The sequence below is a fragment of the Dufourea novaeangliae genome, unplaced genomic scaffold, assembly GCF_001272555.1.
Source record: "Dufourea novaeangliae isolate 0120121106 unplaced genomic scaffold, ASM127255v1 scaffold16, whole genome shotgun sequence".
Classification (NCBI taxonomy): Eukaryota; Metazoa; Arthropoda; class Insecta; order Hymenoptera; family Halictidae; genus Dufourea; species Dufourea novaeangliae.
The window spans coordinates 1,687,544-1,708,539 of NW_015373891.1; the positions used below are offsets into that span (position 1 = coordinate 1,687,544).

Below are 20,996 nucleotides of genomic sequence, written 5' to 3' on the forward strand. Positions count from 1 at the left end.
CGAGTTTCCTTGGAATTTTAAGAGGAAGAGAATGGATAACAAAAGTAACCTTTTCAAGCCATGTCTGGGAACCTTTCGTATGTCGAAACCTTCAATCTAGGAATCTTGACAACTTGACACACTACCTATTATTGAACAGACCGGGTTACAATGATTAGGTGAATAAACCGACATCTAGGATCAATTAGTCGGTTAAACGACTGTGAGTGAATAAAGTGTTGCGAATCGGTGAGTGCTTTAGATTGGACGGAAAATATTTTCGTTCTGTGGCATTTACCTCGCGCAAAAAAGGGTTCAGCTGGTTTGATATTTAAGCGCCACAATGTTGCCCGAAATCGTGGTTACGGAGTGAGTCAGCGGGAACTGAAATATCCGCGTTATTTTCGGCGATACGAAAAAGTGAGTGATTCTTGAAGGCAATTGATACGATCGAGGACTTCCGTTTTCCTCCGTGCCATTCTATTCCTGTAATAGCCGTTCTAAGATTAAACACAAATACACAAGGAGGAAATCCGTAAGAATCCACTGCGCCCATTAATAGAACTTCTGCATTATGCAGAAGAACCTCTTATGAAGATTCAGTGAAAAGATTTCACGAACAAAGTATCGTCCATCCTTAACCCCTTTGTAGACCAGAAAGTTTTTAAGCGTCTTGGATGTTTCCCGTAAAGAAGGAGCTTACGTATTGAAGGCTTAAGAATTTACAATGGAAAAAAATGTGTATCCGTTGTTTCTATATTGTTTCATCAACAATGCGATTATTTTACTGTTGCTATGGCAGCAACTTTCAACCTTACACTCGAATACCTGATACTTATATGCATGGCGATTCTTATTTGTAAACCTGCTCCAAAAATAAAATAAAAGATACATTCTTGTCGATAATGTATCGGGACACCTGCGGTGTCTGAAGAAAAAAAGTACGTTGTTTTCTAAAGATTGCATATCTTCCACCACTTTTATTTGTCCATATTATGATAAACATAGTCTTCATCACACTCGATACTTTATTGTCCTCTTAAAAGACTGTCCTTTCATAACAGTTCGACTGACGAACAAGCTGACCTACAAATGGATTGCAAAAACGAAAACGTACATAAAATTTCCGTTCGAAAAATATTGCCATTTCTGAACAAACCGAGCAGTTTGTGAATGAAAATTCTGCCTTTTTACTAGCTTAGTACTTATACTAGCTTAAATTATATTTATAAATCGATGAGTTAACGCTCGGGTCCAAATGGACTCGGTCACCGGACTCCAAAGGTTAATGCACAGTAGACTCGCGATAATTACCCGCATTTGTGGCCCTAGAAACGGGCAGTTCTAAGAACGTGTAATTATCGAGACCCAATATGGCACGCAGGAATTCCTCCACGGTTCAACACGTAAAATACGCCATAAAAATTTCTTTTTTCAAAAAACTGGATGTATTGGAACAAACCAGTTTACAGATTCATATTCAGTTCACGAAGATCCACCAGAAATGCTGATTAACGGTTACGAGGTAGAGAAAAATGTACAATTTGTTGAACATTGTTATTGGCCACAGAAGGCAACAAAGATGTGCGCACGTGTGTAAGTAATAACGTATAAATAGGGAACATTCCTAACGGTTACATATCCAGCAGTCACTTATCGCGAGATTACTGTACAACCAAAAAAGTGAGCCCAATATCAGTCCATAACGTCCCCGTTTTCCGTCGATCGTTCAAGGGCTAAAACATAAAACTCTCCGAAAGGTCCTCGAACCGATTCCTACGTATACTTCGGCACACACTACACAACTGGCACGTTAATCGCGATTACCTGATTAACATGAAACGCCGGTCGCGATCAGCAAACCGTAACCGAATTATCCCAGCCAGCCAATACCGATCGAATAATCGACCGGCAACCGGTTGATATCTCACCGTCCGTGGACTCGACGGAACCGGTTGAAAACGGGGGGAGGGGAGGGGGAGGTGTGTTTCGGGTTCCGTCCGCCGCGACGCGACGATACGTGCTTATTTCCAGCGTTAACGAACTTTCCGTAAGCGTGTGCATCCGTTTTCGAGGGGACGGTCGTGTGCGAACGGGACGAAAGATTCGAGCGGCGCGTTAGAAATCCGCCCGGTGAAAGTGTTAGAGGTGCACGGCCAACACGGGGCAACTTAACCGACACGCCGCGATTGGAACGCCCGTCGTGAGCCGAGTCTTTCTGCGTGGCCGATGCTAAACGATCGGTAGCGAGGTTTAAACGAATTCTTTTCGTCTTCATGTGGCCGTGTCTCGCCGCAGGTCCGCCAGATGGAACGCAAATATAAACGGACGCGATGGAAGAATCGAGAAAACAAGGAACGCCGCTTACGCCAGGCTACTGTCTGTTGCGTTCGGGTAGCTTCGTGGAGGATCGGGATTGGTATCTTTTATATTTCGTTCTTTTCGTTTTTTTTTTTTTAATGGTCACTGCAATGAGTAGCATCTTTTGTACTGAATACAGGAAATCATCGATGAGTGTTCGAAGGCTCCTCGCCACTGAACATTAAATATTTCATGCAATAATGGCCATATGCGGCTGAAATAAATATTGTTGGCTTCAGTATGCCAGGCTCTATCACTGTGCTAAACCTCATTAAAAAGTCAACGTTACACGTCTTCTTGTCAGTACCGAGGAGGCTTCGAACACTCATCGATGATTTACCGTACACTGGAGAGTGGTAGACCTCGTTCAAATCTGAAGATTGAATAATTGATCTGAATTATTTCTTTCCTGGGCCCTAATCATTAGAATTAAGGAACATGCAGCTGAAGTGCAAGGTCTCCGAAGTCTGAAGTATTGCTCAGTAAGGGATAACGTAAGAAGCCATATGGATAGATGCCAATATTGACTAGAAGCTCAACTCAAGTTGTCTGTGTAGTGTTTGTTATTTAATATTCTGGGTGTAGTAGTTTGACTAATTTGGTAACCTTGTCTGGAGTATCATCCCGTGATGTAGGGTATTACCAACGTTTGGTGCTTAACTTGAATCCAGTGATCAACCTGGAGTATGGATTATCAAAGCTGATGACAATATATAAGGTACAGGTTTTTTTAACTCTTTATCATTATTATAGTGGACTGCAGAGAAATCAAGAAATTCTAGTCTGCACTATTATAGTATCGATCAGAGACACACAGGCTCTCAGTATTACTTCGTGTCTGAACCTGGAAGACCTTAACTCGGTGACTGTCGTGGGGGTCACCGACGACCAACGTTCGACTTTCAGGTGGCGCCACGAAGGTCGCCGATGACCACTGTCGTCAACACTACTTAACACACTTGTATCAAGTAATTTATAATATTTGTATACTTTAAGATACTATTAAACTTAACGTAGCTTATCATAACATAACGTCGCTCAATTTCATAGTTTTGCACATTTCAAAATTACACATTATAAACTATATAATTTTTCCTTTCATTTTATTTTCTAATTACGATACTAACCTACGAAATACATGTAACATTTCTTAGTTATAATACTTAGTATATAAGTCTTTTTCCTTATATCTTTAATAGATAAGTATCTCCAGAGCTATGTACAGGTAACCTCTGTGTATCTCTATAGGATTTTACTTTGTACTATAATCTAATTGTACTCAGGAAAAAAAATAAAATAAAAGTAAAATTTACTTCATTTTTTTTATGTCGCATCTACTACTATAAAGTGTCGAAATTCAATCTGTATTGCGATGTTTTAAGGTAATCAGACTTTAAAATAAATGTTTGTGTCATATAAAAATCCTACTCCTATATTGGATTTTGATTTTGTTATGAAACATGTACTAACTATCTAGTCCTAGAAATTGTGTTTTACGTTCTACTTGATTTTTCGATACATAATAAGGGAAGTACTTTTTCCTCTGTGAAGTATTTGACTTAAACGATTCACAAAAATTCCAATTTTTAAACTTAAATAAAAACAAAAAGACTATATTTTCTTCTTATAATATTGGCCGTTTTTGTGACGTCAAATTTTTTGTATGTGAAGGAGTTAATACACTCGACTGTACGAAAAGAGTATCGTTTCCAATATCCTTCAAAAAACTCCCAAAAAAAGTCACTAGAAATCGAGTAATTGTATCCAGTTCGAAGATAAAAGGGGGAACGTACGAGTGTCGGATTCGACGGAAATTCGAGTCGATTGCGTTCGAATAATCGAGCTGGCATCAAGTTGGGTCGACAGTTCCAAGCGCAAGGCTGCCCTCGTACGCGCCAAGGAAAGCGACGAGAACGGATCGTGGTGGGGACGTTTCGCAGACAGAACGACACGGTTACGTGGGCGTTGGCGCAACGACCGACTGCCTGGCCTCCTCGAAACAATCTGAAATTTCTCTCTTAATGGATCTACTCGTTGCTGAGTCAAAGTCGACTGGCCGACCCAACTCACCTATTAACACGTTCACTGCCAAAGTAACACCCATGGAAAGTCCAAATAACGAAAGCAACTGCTTTAACGATACATGTAAACCATGATCGGTCAGAGTAGTTATCCTAACCTTATCGAAATTCAGAGGCCTTCACGAAATTTGCTTCGTTCAGTATCTCATCATAAAGATTAATTTCGGAATTGGGAACCAAAAACTGTGTCAAATGTTACAGCGTTACTGTGTACTGGCCAAGTTGCTCGAATGTTCCGATTTTCTTCTGAATCATCGATCATATATAGGTTACACCTCAAAAACTGAGATAGTACAATAATACGAGTTATTTTCGAACCACAGGTGAAAAGTGAACCATCAACTTTGAATATAAACATTTACGTATAGTTGCCTGAGAATATTATAAATATATTTATAATTTCGGAGACTAATATAAAAAAAAAACAAAAATTGCATAGAAATTTCTTTTCAGTACTATGTGTTTTAATATGTTAATAATAATGCACAAACAATATTAAATTTTATTCGAATGTTTATTTTCCTATGTCTTGCATGTCAGGGGACGCTATAAATTCATAAACATCCACTGTCTAATTATAAATGCTCAACGATGTATCGTGCTTCAATTGAATCTTGAAAATGTAAACCGAAAAATCGTGTCCCCCATTGTCGCGACGGCTTCTATCCCCCCCTGCGATTTATCACAATGTTATTATCGTCCGTTTATTATCAAACGTTATCGCGGCACGTCCAAAGTCGAACGATCGAGACACCAGTCCGATCCAGAGAAGACTCTCTATTTTTAAAAGAGAGTATCGCTACATTCTTCGCTACATTCCACGGCCCGTTACAGTGGAGCCAACTTCGAGCGAAACAGCTGGCGAAAGCGCCTCCGCGGCCTTTCTCTTCGACGAAATTATCAACGGTGCCCGTGATCAGCCGCGCCACGATTCCCTCGATCGTCGAGTCGCGTAAATCCGCGAGAATCATTTCTTTCACGCCGTTCTCGAACCTCGACGCGAAATTTTATTGCATTGTACCAGTAAGAAAATTAACCCTTTTGCTGCTAACATCGTGTAAACGCAGAAATTTTATACATACAAAGGATTGCAAAAAAAAAACATTTGCACAAACCACCCCTAGTAGCACAAAATTATATATAATTATATCGAATGTTAAAAGAGATTCAATCTCTTTTTAATATTTAAATATACATACAATGTTCTTTTCATATTACGAAAAAAATATTGTTTTCCTAATATAAAATAGATATATATTTAATATTGGAAACATGTATTTTATATTTCCTGTATATGTATACAACATTTGGATTCAATATTTATTTCATATTAAAAAGTGTGGCTAAAAAAATATTTTTTCAATATTTCTGTGCTACTAGGGACGTTTCTGAAATAATTTTATGGATTCTAAGATTATATCGTAGTTTAAGCATTAAACTGTAGAAATTATTTATTTATCGTAGTACGTAATAAATTACGTAATCTGACCTTAGATTGTATTATCTAAGTTTAGATTATGTAAATAACGAACTATTAACCTTTTCTAGTCAGTTCAGTGTATTTATTATAACAGATTCGTGTGCGCAAATAATTCTTGTTTCAGTGTATCCGTGTAAACATGTACTATAGTGGCTAGACGATTAAAAAATACCACCTTGTATATTTTGGATTCTGTGGGAATAAGGGAAATCTTTTAAATAAAAGTAATTTGGTGCGAATGATGCCATTACACGGTTGTAATGATTATTTTGTAAAACAGTTGTTGTTCGAAAAACTTGTATCTCACTTCCATACATTTAGAGGTTATTTTTGTTAGTTCATCCTGTATAAAAATGCAGTGCCGAAAGAAAAAGAGAACTTTGCACCCATTACTCGTAGATGTATAATGCAAAATGATTTGCAAAATTCGTTCTAAAAGTACGTTTAATTCTTCAGAATATTTAAATTATCGAAGATCGATACGCAAATTGTCACATCGCTTAAATTAAAAAGGGGTTAACTAACGTAACAAAACCATCGAATCACGAAACTAACGTGCATTTCGATCGGCCAACATTTCGCCTTGACAGTGTGACTCCCCAGATAAGATTATGCCTGACGCTTTATTTGCCAAGTGTCTCTTTTTAGTCGACAAAAATTCCGAACGAAACACACTCCCACCTATAACCTTCCAAATTTCACATTCGTTACAAATTACTTATTTCTGAGGAAGTTACCCAAATTCCAATGCGATGAAAATTTGTTACACAAAAGTTTGGTGACTATGATTAATATAGGTGGTCACACAAAAGGATCACTCGATACCCATTTATCAACGTCGATTACATCCTTCTTTAATATTTTATTTAATTTCTTTTACAGGACTGAACGGTCACCTCGTGTCACATTTGAAAACACGCTTTAATATTAAGTCTATGCAAGAGTTCCCACGATTGTAAATAAATGCCAATAAAAAAATGCAGTGCATTTGTGTGTTCCTATTTAACTTTTCACAGTCGGTATTTATAACAACATTGCAGCTAAGTGCATAGCAACCTACATTTGACGCCAAAAACACACTATTGAAGGCATTTAAATACCTTGAATAATGTATGAAGTTCTTCCACATTGTCTGTTCCGTGATAAAACACCGGTGTAATTATCAACAATAGGGGGTTTAGTGATTGTACAAAATAAAAAAATTAACAGACCAAACGGAAATGGGCAAAAACATGGTTAATTGGGAGAAAGTTCCTGCATCGATGCAAACCGCTTCTGATGCACTGATTCCAATCTACACACAATGCAACTAGCGATGGGCGTTTGAATCTTAATTTCGAAACGATTCGTAGTGTTTCAGCACTGGGAAAATTCGAATAAAAAATATTAACACATCGACCGCCACAGCGAAAAAGGTTGTGCGTAGCTAGACACACTTTATTTTGTTTTTAAAGTCATAAATTCTTAAAAATGTATGCATTTTGTTAATAGAGGCTGTTGGTCGTATTTCAAATTATACTGTAATATTAAATATTACAAAAAAATTTTGTAACTCTAGGAAGGGAGGGGGGGAGGGCAAAAATATTTTCCACACGAATAGACAGTGATGGAAGAAAAAATATTTAAACTCCTCTTGCCAAAAACATTTTGTAATCCAAACCCCGTGTCAATAACTCCCAACATATTCTAATAAACGTAATTCAAGCATATTTCAAATTGACTAAAAAAACTGTTTAAATTACAAATAGCAACAGGGTTCTCGTTTCGTGAAAACATTCCGCATCAGCACCGCCCAAGAGGATCCGAAAAGGGGGCATCAAAAGCCAGTCTCGTTTGTTTGATTGTTCAGCACACACAGTCACCCTTCTTCGCACCTCGCTTAATTTAAAGGTTTCGCCCCGCGTCTACGATGCCTATAGATTTCGAGGATATACTCGCGTAGCCCAAGGCGCCAGAACTCGATAATGGTCCCAGGCGGAATTAAAGCCGCCGCGAATAACATATTCTCCCTGTGTACACAACTAACAAGATTTCGGGGATGGTTATATTAGTTTTTACGATTTGCCGTGGCTGAGACACCCTGTATGTACAAATTAACGCTCTCTTTAAATTGTTTGAATTGAGTTATAATGATGAACATCGTATTGCTATAGGCCGACACGTTTTTATGCCTTTTTTTTGTCATTTAAATTCACTAGCGTGTTCAGCTCTTATTTTAGCAGAATTTTGGAGGAACGTTATGTTAAATACAGTTGATCTTTAAATGACTTTTCGAAGCTACTGTACCCTTCTATTTTTCATAAGAAACTGTACCGACCTGTATGTATGCATGACAGTTCGAATTTTACAGTTTACATTTAAAAAAATCGTACAAGGTACAAAGTTTTCATTTAGTTTCCTTGTATTACATAACATTATTTATATCATGCATTATTTGTACTGCATACCTCGTAATACCTACTTAAGAAGGTAAATACATTTAATTAAACCTACTTATGAAGGTAAATACAATTAAGTGAACGGAATACTAAAAATCAAATGTGATCCGTGACGAATTGTTTCCAACCAAATTACAAGAGCAAACATAGTAACAACTTGCGAACCAGAAACACAAATTCATTTCGACGTAATCAATCTAAAGGAAGAGTGCTAAATCAGATAAAGAATTAAACATCTTCGGCAAATATTCACATTCATGTCTGACTGAAATAGAAGCATTACTTCCTTGATCTAAAAATATGACATTTATTCATACTTAAAATCGCAATTACAGTAGGACAGTAGATTACGAGCGGACCACTAAATAAGAAATAAGTGTTTAAATGCAACGAAATGGTCTGAATAGAAGAATAATGCATGGAACAAATCTTTCATGGATAATAATAAGTCTATATGAGTGTTTTCGAAGATAACAGAAATTTGTTTCTGACAAATTCATGTTGGTAAATGTCGATTCTAGACCACTGTGCAACGTCCTCAATCGCGGCGTCCAATAGTGGTCCAGAATCAAAATTTAGCAGCTAAACTAATCAATAACAAATATCTTACGTTTGAAAAAAAACTCACTCTTACGATCTTAAATACTGCTGCTTTGCGCTATCCAGAGATGGGCAAACTCATAATCGAGATAAAATGTTTCGAATAACGAATAAAAGATAAAAAAAATATTTCGTCATTTTTAATTGTTTAAACGTGGAAATTAACATTTTTATAATAAAATAATACTTCTTCATAAATGAATTGACATTTGTGGAACAATTATTTAATCTCATTAACTGTTTAAAGCTCAGAACGACACCCTTAAATACTGCTCCTTTTCACTGTGTATTATTCGAATAAAATTCTGCCCAACTCTGACGCTATTTATTATTCGAATAAAATACTGCTCAACTCTGGTATGAGCTGCTAAATTTTGTTACTGGACACCACACTGTGCATCCCTGCGATCCTTCCTAGCTTCGAATTCCTCCGATGGCCAAACGGCGTTTTCACTCCGGGCTGGTATCGAACGCGCGCTACGACCGTGGAATACAAGCGAGATAATGAGAAACCACGGGGGGAGGGGTGGTGGAAAAGGGGGCGTACACGGTGATAGGGTGGAAAGGTCGGGGCCGCGAAGGGTGGAGACGATAGCGGTGCCCTTTTATTTTGATTATCGCGCGGCCGGAGGGCGTTCGAAAGGCAAACCCATCCCGTTTGGCTGAGCTCTCTTTCTCGCTCCCTCGCGGCCGGATAGAAACGGAATCGGCGTAATTGCTTTAATAGGTGTAATTAATTAGTCAGCTGATAACTTTGTACCTTGATCGAGGGGAGAGACCGACGATTCATCGTGGCGAAGAAACGATAGAAAATATTGAATCGAGCCTGTCCTCGTTCGTCGTTCCTCGCGCAACCGGGTATAATTAAATGAATAAGGACAAATGAGATTCCGCCTGGCAACTCGGAAGCGTGCACGTGTAGGAGGAAGGAGTGAGGAGATATGCCGTCCTCTCAGCTGATTCGATTCCGTGTTACGTACGGCAGGGAATCGGAGTATAGTTGATTTAGTAGTGCTGGAAAGAGTAATTTAGGTTTCCTTCGGACGGAAGGAGCTGGTGTTAGTCACAAACAAGGTCTCGCCTAACTTATGCGCGATGTATATGGATGAACGGATTGTTTGAATTTAATTGTTTACGGTCGGTAGACAAAGTCGATGTAAGAAAAAAAAAAATACTACTTGTCGAGATCGATACGCGATAAACGAACGATAGTACTTATGTGTAACAATCGATTGATGGAACGATTATATAACCTGAACGAGAACCTTCTAAGTCCACTTAATATCTTTATATTGGAATGCTGATTGCGGCGAGTTGAAATCACCGTTTCCTCAAAACCTGGCAACGAGAGGAACTATCGTAATTGTTGCCTCTTGAAACTTCGATACCAACTTCTGTAATCCTCGATTATTACGTGGAAGCTAGACTGAAGCTGAAATTTATTTTCCCTGTTAATGGTAGATTCTAATATATTCTGGTCGGGTCCAAATGAACATGTACCGGAGCTTTATTAGCCTTTTTGCAGTACACAATTTCAGACAATCAGGTATAGGATAAATTAATGAAAATATCTCGTTAAAAAAGCCTCAGATAACATTTTTGCTAAGGAAAAACTTGTTTCAGATCATCTCACGAGTTTTTCAAATCATTCCCGGGTCCTGCAACATTTTTGTTACAGACTCTTCTCCATTATTGTCTTGCTTGTTCTACACGATTATTGTCCAGGTCGTGGAACCTGTCAAGCGAATATTTTGTTGTCCCTCTATTTTTGTTGCAGAGTGACTCTATAAGATTATTGTCCCAGTGCGGACCAGTGTTTGGGACAATAATCGAGAGGAGTCTGTACACCCTGTATGCGATTATTGTCCCAGCGTGGACCAGTGTTTGGGACAATAATCGAGAGGAGTCTGTACACCCTGTATGCGATTATTGTCCCGGCGCAGACCCGAGTTTTGGACAATAATCGAGAGGAGTCTGTACACCCTGTATGCGATTATTGTCCCAGCGTGGACCAGTGTTTGGCACAATAATCGAGAGGAGTCTGTACACCCTGTATGCGATTATTGTCCCAGCGCGGATCCGAGTTCAGGACGATAATCAAGAGGAGTCTGTACACCCTGTATGCGATTATTGTCCCAACGCGGACCAGTGTTTGGGACGATAATCGAGAGGAGTCTACACCCTGTATGCGATTATTGTCCCGGCGCGGACCCGAGTTGGGGACTATAATCGAGAGGCATCTGTACTGTCGCGAAGATACGGTTGACGTTGATAAACGACGAGTTAACCCGTCTTGCCCGGTTAACAGGTTAAGAAGCACTGTACACGGCTGGCTGAATGACACTCGCAGTATGTTCCTGTCGCGGTTAGAATCGCTCGAGCACCGTTCGTCCACACACACAGGTCTCGAGTACCAATTTCCCCCCGGTGGAATCGGAAAAGCCTCGTGTATATATATATATATATACCGATTGTCTTCGGGCGAAGGTCGATACATCAGCAATTTGTGTCGAGTTACACACGTGTCAGGCGTCGACTGGACGTCAAGGCAGGCGGCTTGGCGTGAAAGAGAAGAAGGAGGAGGATAAGGGCGAGGAGACGCGTCAACGAGGGGCGAGAAGACGATGGCGCCGTGCTTCTTTTCTCATTATCTTAACCACAGGGTTCCAATGGTATGCAGGGTTCTTGGTACAGTAACCTGCTTTTTCTTTTCTACGTGCTTCGTCTCCTGATTAATGAATTTCTCGTTGCTGGCCGATGGAAACGTGACTATGTACACGTATCATTCGGTGATCCAAATTGCTTAGCTCTCCCGACTTCTTCGAAACCCCTTGACGTACAGAGCAGGTATGTATTTTTGTACTTTCGGTGCACGCGATACTGTTGATCGCAGAAATGGAACACATCTTTCGTTCGTGACAAAAGTAGAGTTTAAGAGATGGTAAAAATTTTTGGTTACAGTAAATTTTTCATGAGTGTTCGAAGGTACCAAGACAATGAAAATTAAATATTTCATAAACTAATGCCCATATGTGGTTAAAACAAATATTATTTGGTTTTGAATTCCAAGATTTATCACTGTGCTAAACCTCATTAAGTCACACGAACACTCATCGAGTGTTTACTGTATTCGAAAGTGACGTATACTGTGATATATCTACGTATACTATGATATATAATTCAATTGAACTTTAATATCACCACGCTCCAAAAACTCGCTATCCTTCTAGCTTTCTACTGAAATTAGGTCCAAGAAACGAAGACACGGCACCACAATGATTCGACCGGGTTTTAACAAGCCCCGCTGGGACACCATTTCGCGGGGATAATGTTGCGTCATGTCGCCAGTTAAAAATACACCACGGGCAAACCGAGCAATCGGTGTCTGGGTGGGGGGGCCAGAGACGTTAACTTTTTTAAACGCGGCATTAAACAGGTCTTTTCTTCGTGAACTATCGGAAATTCCAAGGATGCTTCACGGATCGTCGCAGGTCGACGATTACTGTCATTGGGCATTGTTGCCGGTGCTTAGTGCCACTTTCTCTTCGCGTCGCGATTTGCTTCTTGGCCATTTCTGCACCGAGAAATCGGCCATCGAGTTAGCGTTTTTGCTCGATAAAAATCACGAAACTCACGCTTCGCATATTACCAGTCGCCGATTCCTGCGTTGAATTGCGTTCGGATCGAGATACGAGATCTAGATGAAATCTGGACAAAGAACCTCGAACGACGAAAGGAAGGATAAAAAAAAAGTAGTCCATGTTTCGTTGAATAAATATAAGAACGGACTGACAGGTATCTAAACAGATAAATTGGACTGATTGCTCAATCGTGTCGATCTTTTTTATTTTTATGTACTTCTAGCTCTTTTCATTAATAGAATACGACGAGTGTTTAGATAGCGAATCTAAATATTCTATTGGTCTCTCTGTTTTATGGGTCAATCATCATTTTTCATTGTATATAACAGATATAACATCTTTATTTTAAATATTACTTTAAATATTACAGTAAAATCCTAGCTTGAAAAACGCGTCTCGTAAAAATGTCTATATCATCCGTATTGTTTCTGACCAAATTTATCACATTGCTAGATTTCGGGTCACTATTTGCAATGCAAAAAATTTACTTTTCGATCAGCATTACTATCGCCAGAAAAAATCTCGAGGTTGCGTGTATCTTTTGACATTCCTATGTAGGTAGGTATAACTGTTTCTTTTCGCTGTGATTTATGCAAATAAAATTCTACCCAGTTCTGCTCAAAACGCAGAAGTGTTAAATAGAATTTCGACTTCCCAAGGCACTCCAGCTCGCTTTACCCTCTTAAATTTCACTCGACGCTCCACCCTCTCGTCGCGCTGACCGTCCTTCAAGACTCGCCCACTTAAACACCAGAAGCACTGCTTCTGTAAACCTAATTTCTAAACATCTCTCTGGTATTCAACGCTTCAACAACTTCCTACTTCCTACGAATACGTGACGCACTTATCGACGAGTGGGTTCGAGAGCTGATGTTCGTTCGTAGAAGAGCGACAGACAGTGTTTACCAGTCGGTCGAACCGTGCGTTGCTTGTAGAAAGTCGAATGGAATCGGTTACATCAGTGGAACACGCGAAAAAGGCATAACACGGGGACAGAATCGAACAGAACTACTGCCATGTTCAAAAAGTTTCAGGAATTTAATTATAAAAGGCTTGTACCACAAAATGACGACATACGAAATGTACTAAACAGAGGATCGAAACGTTTAGATTCACTGAGAATGAGTGAAACAGAGAAATGACTGAAGAAGTGGGGATGACTCCATCAACACTCAAGCGAGGTAAAATCATATGGTGACACAATACGACGATATGCAACGGTGATACGATACAAGGATACACACCTTAACACAACTCCAGATTTACGATTAAAATATTACAGTAAAACCTTGATTATGCAAACTACTAAAAACAAAAAATCACTATTTATTAAACAATATTCGCATGTGTATAGAGTGTTAACGAAAATCCATTAGAAACATGTTTCTGATATGCACAGAAATTCGGATAATGAAACGCTGCATTCAACAAAGTCCGGATAAACGATGTTGACAATAATCGAGTTCCTAATGTTCTTCCTTCGATACGAAATAAACCGGAATGAGGTTTGATTCACTAACTTTTAAATCCGAATCTATGGAGATCGGAGTAAACAGCCAATTCTTTGAATGAATTGAATGAATTGGAAGGAAGTTACATTCTCGAGGTCGATCGACCGAACGCCCGGTAGAACCCATTTTTCCGTGAGAATTTTCCCGAACCGTCCCCGCCACGAAGGAGGAATTCTCGCGACAAGGTAACAGCCGCGGATAATTTTTGTACGGGCAGCGCGCGACCCTGTTCCAGATTCAGCGCTCTCCCAATTACGAAACTCATCTCGGCCAAAACTCTATTCCCTCCACCGTTTGCCCCGATCCTCGATATTCCGTTGAATTTCACCGTGGCTGCAAGGGAGGTCAAGGACGCTCCCGCGAGACTTGTTGCACATGCTCATTGGACTTTCTTGCGCCACCGTATCGACGCGGAAATTGCGCCTCGATGATGGCTCTAACAAATCGAATCCACGAAACTACCTCCCTTGGAAGTGAACGTGACGAAACAACCCTGTGGATTGCTTGATTCGATGGGATCGTTCTAAGCCACGTACAGTAAAACATCGATGAGTGCTCGAAGGCTCCTCGGCACTAACAAGGAAAAGTGCTCAGGTGTAATGATGACTTTTTAATAAGGTTTAGCACATTGATAGAGCTGGGAATTCTGAAGTCAATGATATTTGTTTTAGCAACATAGGGACATTAGTTTATGAAATATTTAACCGTCAGTGCATGTGCCTTTGAACACTCATCGAGGTAGTAATGTACTGTATAGACAATTCTTTTGGCCTGAATTACGATCCTTTTGGACAAACTAATACGGTAGACAAAAATGTGATAGCTGATCGAGAATTCACCAACAGAGGTAAATTTTAAGAGATTTAAGGAGTCGCGCAAAAAACATGTAAAAGTAGGCACTCGTTGATTTTTCACTGTGGAACTTCCGTTAATGTAGCATCTGTCAGAATTTATTTAGTTTGGCTCTTGACTTGGAGAGAGATAGATCACGTGGCCTCAGAACCAGGAAAGGTTACTCATGCTTGTTCTAAAACAAGAAAATGATTCTTGCCACTTCGTTATACAGTCGGCATTCGTTTAATGTAGGCCCGTTTACATACTGTATATAATACTATTATAATACTGTTTTAATAAAATGTTTCAATACTCGATAACTTTTTCAAATAAACTTTTTTGATATCTCTAAAAATAACGGAGATAGTATGATGAACAAAAAGTGCGTACATCCAGCCCACCCTATATTTAGCTACGTCAAACAAGTGGACGGACCATCAACGGCAAGAGCGTACGTGTGATTGGCTTTCGTTTATTGCATCATACAGTATTCGGTCGATCACTGTCAGACTGCTTCTACACGATTATTGTCACAGCGTCATCCCCACCTGTCAAGCACATACTTTGTTGCCAACCGTTTTAATTGCCGAGGCTCAATCCTTCGGACAAAAAAACAAATTTACATGGGTCTGAAGCAATTCTCCTATTCGACGCTTGTCGCGACGCGGACCCGAGTGCTTGACAATAATCGACAGAGTACTGTACCTGGAAATTTGGCCCTCTACAGACCCGAAAGATGCAATAAACAAATATCTACTATATGTACCGCGTGTATTCTACACATATTACATCTCGTCTTTTACATCTCGAGAGTCTACTGTGAAGTTTGCCCGCTTAATCGACCTTATTGGCTGCCGATGCGGAAACCAGAAGCTCTCCTAACGATACCCGTCGGTTTTTAGGTCACTGTCAGCTGATGCACTCGTCACGCTTCCAGCCTAACCGCTGGCGGCTTAAGTCCCTCGACGATATACAGGGTGTAACAAAAATGTTGGAGGACCCGGAAATGGAAGACCCGTAAGATGATTTGAAACAAGTTTATCCTTAACAAAAATATTATCCAAGGCTTGGTTAACGAGATATTAACGAAAACCCCCGACCAATCAGAGCGCTAGTCTGCCAGCCGAGTTCCCGCGGCAACGTTGGCCACGCGCTGCGATTGGTTGCCGACGATACCGCGGGAACTCGGCCGCCAGACTCGCGCTCTGATTGGTCGGGGGTTTTTCGTTAATATCTCGTTAACCAAGTCTCGGATAACATTTTTGCTAAGGAAAAACTTGTTTCAAATCACCTCACGAGTCTCACATTTCCGGGTCCTCCAACATTTTTGTTACACGCTGTATATCCCTTCACCGGGTTCTACCGTCCACTGCCCTCGAGCTTCACGCGTGACGCCCCAATCGATTGATTCGTGCCCGTTCGACGCGTACGCCGCCGTTCCTACGAGCGGCAAGCATTTATTGGAGACAGTTTTGCGTAGATGTACGTTGTTCGTTCGGTCCCGTGTCGACCAATTACGATACTCTGGGTACCTGGCTCGTGATACGGTTCGCTGAACGTTCATTTCGTCCATTAACGAAGTTGCCTCGACGAGCAGACTTTAATGGACGCATGTCGCGTATATGTATACCTCGATCCCGTTGCCAGGCGATCTCGCCTGCCCTGCGATATTTGTGTCGGTGATTATGAAAGTAGTGCAATAAAAAAAAAATTGAAGGTTTCTCTTATTTTGTGCTACGTCGATTTATGTTCCTACATTACGAAAGAATTTTCGAAATGACAAATACGTGACTTACTCGTTTAATCGTTTCATACCCAGTACCCAGTTTCATAATTACCGGCACAGATGTATGTAAATTCAGGTCCACTTCGGGTTTCGACATACTGCAGTTTTTTAAGTGTAATAATTTTATATTGTGGAGAGCAACAGTAATAATAGAAACATGAAAATAGACCTATACTAAGCCATGGAAGTGTGAACGGAGTTGAAACTTCGTATGTCTGTTAAGCAGTAAAAAATAATGGATACATATTTTTTTTATCGGCTGAGACATGACTTCAAGGGGTGAAATCACCCCTCGAAATTTTGAACCGAAATTTTTTTGTTACAAACAAATTATATTTTGGACAATTTGTTAGCACCATATTATTATAAATAAAAAACCGCAATCCTCGTTCATTAGAAATTTTCATGTATCTCCTCTGATTTTCGAGATAGTACTTTTGGGTCGAAACTTCGAAGGGTGGTTTCACCCCTTAAAGTCGCATCCCAGCCGATAAAAAAAAATACGTATCCCTTATTTTTGACTGCTTAACAACCATTCGAAGTTTCATAAAAATCGGATGGGGACTCTTCCGTGCCTTCCCTTGTGTGAATCGTCCAACAGTTTCATCCGCGCGATCGAAGAACAGATGTAAACGGAATTATGTAGGTATTGTTCCGCGGCGGACGCTGATAGCGCGAGCCCCGTCGCCGCCACGCCGCCTATCTGACATCGTTAACCGCGTGAAACGAGCGAGCGAACGCGCGAAACATGCGTGTGCATAAAAGCCGACGCCTCGCGACACAGCGTCGCCTCGCGTGCACTCCACGAAACGATTAAACGCGATCAACAAGCGTTCTACGCTTTCAACCAGGGACTTAAACCGGTATGATTCAGATACCGGTATTATGCCATCAAAGTTATACCGAAACCGATATATTACCGAAAATTGAAATAAATACCGGTATTTTTTTGGTTTCTATAAGGGTAGAGCTTATATAGGGTTAATAGGACGAAAAAAGTTGGGGTCCGTTGTTAGTAAAACCGTCCTAAATACTCCCAATTTTCATTTGCATGAAAGAGCTTGTTACATACGTTTATTTAGGAGTATTTAGGACACTTTTACCAAGTTTCGTGAAAATCGACCGATGGACCTTTCCGTGGTTACATTCGTTGTAAGTTTATCATTGGGGTCCGCTGAGGAATCAATAAAGGGGCTGTTGGCTACGTTTTTCATTCGAGAATTTAACCCTCGGAAAGTTGAACAGAATGCTGAATGTATTTTTTTTTAATAAATTTCTTTATGAATTGATTTTATTTTTGTGAATTTAATTTGTAAGCATAAAATCTGCAATCTAAGAATAATATTGTCTAATAAGTAAATAAAGGAGAATTCGCATGAATTGTCTGATGAACAATTCCAATTGCACTTGATCGCGTTCTATTGATTTTGCTCTAAGGATTCACAAATTCTTCATTAGAACGTATCGATTCACTAAACTGTGACAGATAATCGCATTACCCTAACCGTTATTCGGCGAGAAGCAAAAAGCTGACGGTGCATTTCGAGCAGTCCGTGTATAAAAACAAGACCTTCGATCGACACACTGCGCTCTCGGTCTGCAAGTTTGCAAGACGTTCCTAACCTGTTTACTTTTCTTTATGAAGGTTTTTTCGTGTATCCACAGGGTGGTACCGTAACACGTGGAATCCAGTTCATTGGGTGGATGGAAGACCAAACAACAACGAAAAAAAGTTGCAAATATTTGCCTTGGTTTACCATATTCCCGTGTCATGATCACTTTCATACTGGAATAATATACGAATCTTTATATGATGTGCTCAAAATGGCCGACTTCGATCTGTCTGGAAACCTGCAGTCGTCAACTTGAAAATTACAACATTTCCTTTCGAAAAAAGGGGACACCAAGTGGTATGTAAGAATACTTTAGTAACTTTAATAGTTCGGTTAATCAATTCCATATAACATATGGAATTGAATATAACAAATCTACAGAATCTTTAGTAGGGAAAATTCAATTTTCTTAAAACCTTTAAAACTGGTTATAGATATTTTAAATTTAGTCACGAATTACTGTAGTACCAAAATGGCTGAAACTCAGGACCAAGGTCAAATAGAACACAAACTAATATTAACTTTCGTTATCGTTTCTACGTTTTCTAACAACCGGTGACGAAGTTCAGTCCACATATTACGATACATCCTGTATGTACTAATACAACAAACAATAAATTATAATTCGCTACCGTCTCTGTTGACACTCTTGAAGCCGATTAAGTGTTCAATTATAATATTCAATTACATAAGATAAATGAATCTGTTACGTTTTTCATGATACAATATACAAACTTTATATTAAGTTACAGTTCATTATCGGGATAAAGAACAGGTATTTGCATTTAACGGGAGTCGAATATAATTATCAACAAGGTTGCCTATGAAGCAATCCATTTTCAAAGTTCCCGGTGGATCACCCGGTATAGAGTCGAGGAGATCGACAGCGTCCATTAACGTTTGCAAATAGTGGTGGAACGAGTCATTCCGTTCGAGAGATAATCGACGAATTATTCGATTCGATTCGAGAGACGGTGGCCCCGCGGTCGAGCACGCTGGAACGGAGGACGGCTGTATTTAAAAACAGAAGCGAACCCGAAGACCGGTTAGCCATCAAGGAGATCAACCGACTGGTCGTCGGATAATCGGCTAAAATGAATCTCTGGTGTCACACTTTCCTTCGCCTCGTTATCAACAATCCTCCGTGGTCGTTAATTTTTCTCGGAATCGCGACGGAAATCGTATCCAACCCCGTGGACGAAGTTTCTTTTAAACAATAATTCTGAAATAAACGCTTCGAATAACCATCAATCGCGTGTCCGACAACTAATGCATTTCCATTTCCTTTTTTTTTTTTACGATTTCCTTCGGTGAATCCATTAAACTTTAACGCGAGACCCGAAGGTGCGTGAAAACAACAACGTGAAAATTTATTCTCGGGACAAGATGCAACGCGATTGGTGAAGAATGGCAAGAGGTCAACGTAAGAGGTGAACGTAAACGTTTTATGTTAAATACATATTAAAAGTTCGCCGGAGTTTTATACCGGATTCGGTTCTCGGACATTTGGTTTGCGAGCAATTAAAATTGTTTGTAAACATCTGTTAAAACAACGAGTGAAAATGATCTTTGCACTTGACGGGGGACAGAGAAATATTGTATTTAATACATACTTTCAGCAATGGATTTAACGTTGATTGCAAACAATAATAATATATTATTCAACTTTGAATTTCAAACTCGTCGTAAGAGCACCAATTATACAGATACAGTATATTGCATGTTTTGTATTCCGATATTTTCACCGAAATAAATTATTATTGCGAATAATGACCTTTAACCCTATAACGCCTGAATTTTCATTTTCAGAACCCGTTTCTTTTTAAGAAGTTCTTTCTTAACCCTTATAGTACATTATAAATTTTCCAAGTACCGTCTAAAAATACCTTGAAAAATATGCGATTTTTGAGGTATCTATTAAAATCAACATATTTCTCTTAAAAAATGAAGAAAGTGTCGTTACATGTGTTTAAATTATATTAAAAATGGAAAGCCGATATATCGGTTCAAAGGTATTAAGAAGAAAGGTACTAAAAGAATTAAGAACCGTTCATTTCAACCACCTGCCGCTAGAATGACCGGTAACAAGTAAAAAAAACTACTATATAAAAAAAATATAAATAAAAAATGTAATCTCCCTAAACATTCCACTTTCTGTATCGTATAAGTTATAACCAAAAGTTCCAAAAACATCGCACTCGACGTTACAGGGTTAAAGATTATCTTCCTAACAATCTTAAAATTACTCAAGCCACTTCGAAATCATGTAATTCGAATCGTACAGTCTCGTAATCGGATCACAAGGTGGCATTTACGACGTTAAGAGTAACAATTAATGCGGCAAAAAAAAAGTTACGAATCCACGTGGTCGACTTACCTGGATAAGGTGCCCTTGAGCAAAGGATTCCTGTCGTCATAGTATCCACCGGACGACGGCATCTTCAAGTAATCCAAGCAATAGGCACGTGGCACTTGGCACTGACACTACGGCACTGCATCACTGTCGCGTGATCTGTTAACTTTCCATTCACCGTACCCTACGATGTAATGTATACATATATATATACGGCTACACGGTTAAGGTGTTTTGTATCCTCGACTTGAGTCGCGTCGGTATCGTCAGTTTATGTACACGGTTTTAGCCGTGCATCTCCTCGAGAACCATCCCGCCA

General features: G+C 39.6%; 1 protein-coding gene across 2 annotated transcripts in view; it reads right to left on the reverse strand.

The window, feature by feature from the left end:
* LOC107188687 (AF4/FMR2 family member 4) overlaps positions 1-20,790 on the reverse strand; it is a 302,199-nt gene extending 281,409 nt beyond the window's left edge. For both annotated transcript variants that reach the window (XM_015577030.1, XM_015577023.1), the window contains exon 1: positions 20,702-20,790. In XM_015577030.1, coding sequence (XP_015432516.1) covers positions 20,702-20,763 — 62 coding nt within the window. In that variant the 5' untranslated portion in view covers positions 20,764-20,790. The remainder of the gene's footprint in view (positions 1-20,701) is intronic.
* Between the last annotated feature and the right edge of the window lie 206 nt (positions 20,791-20,996).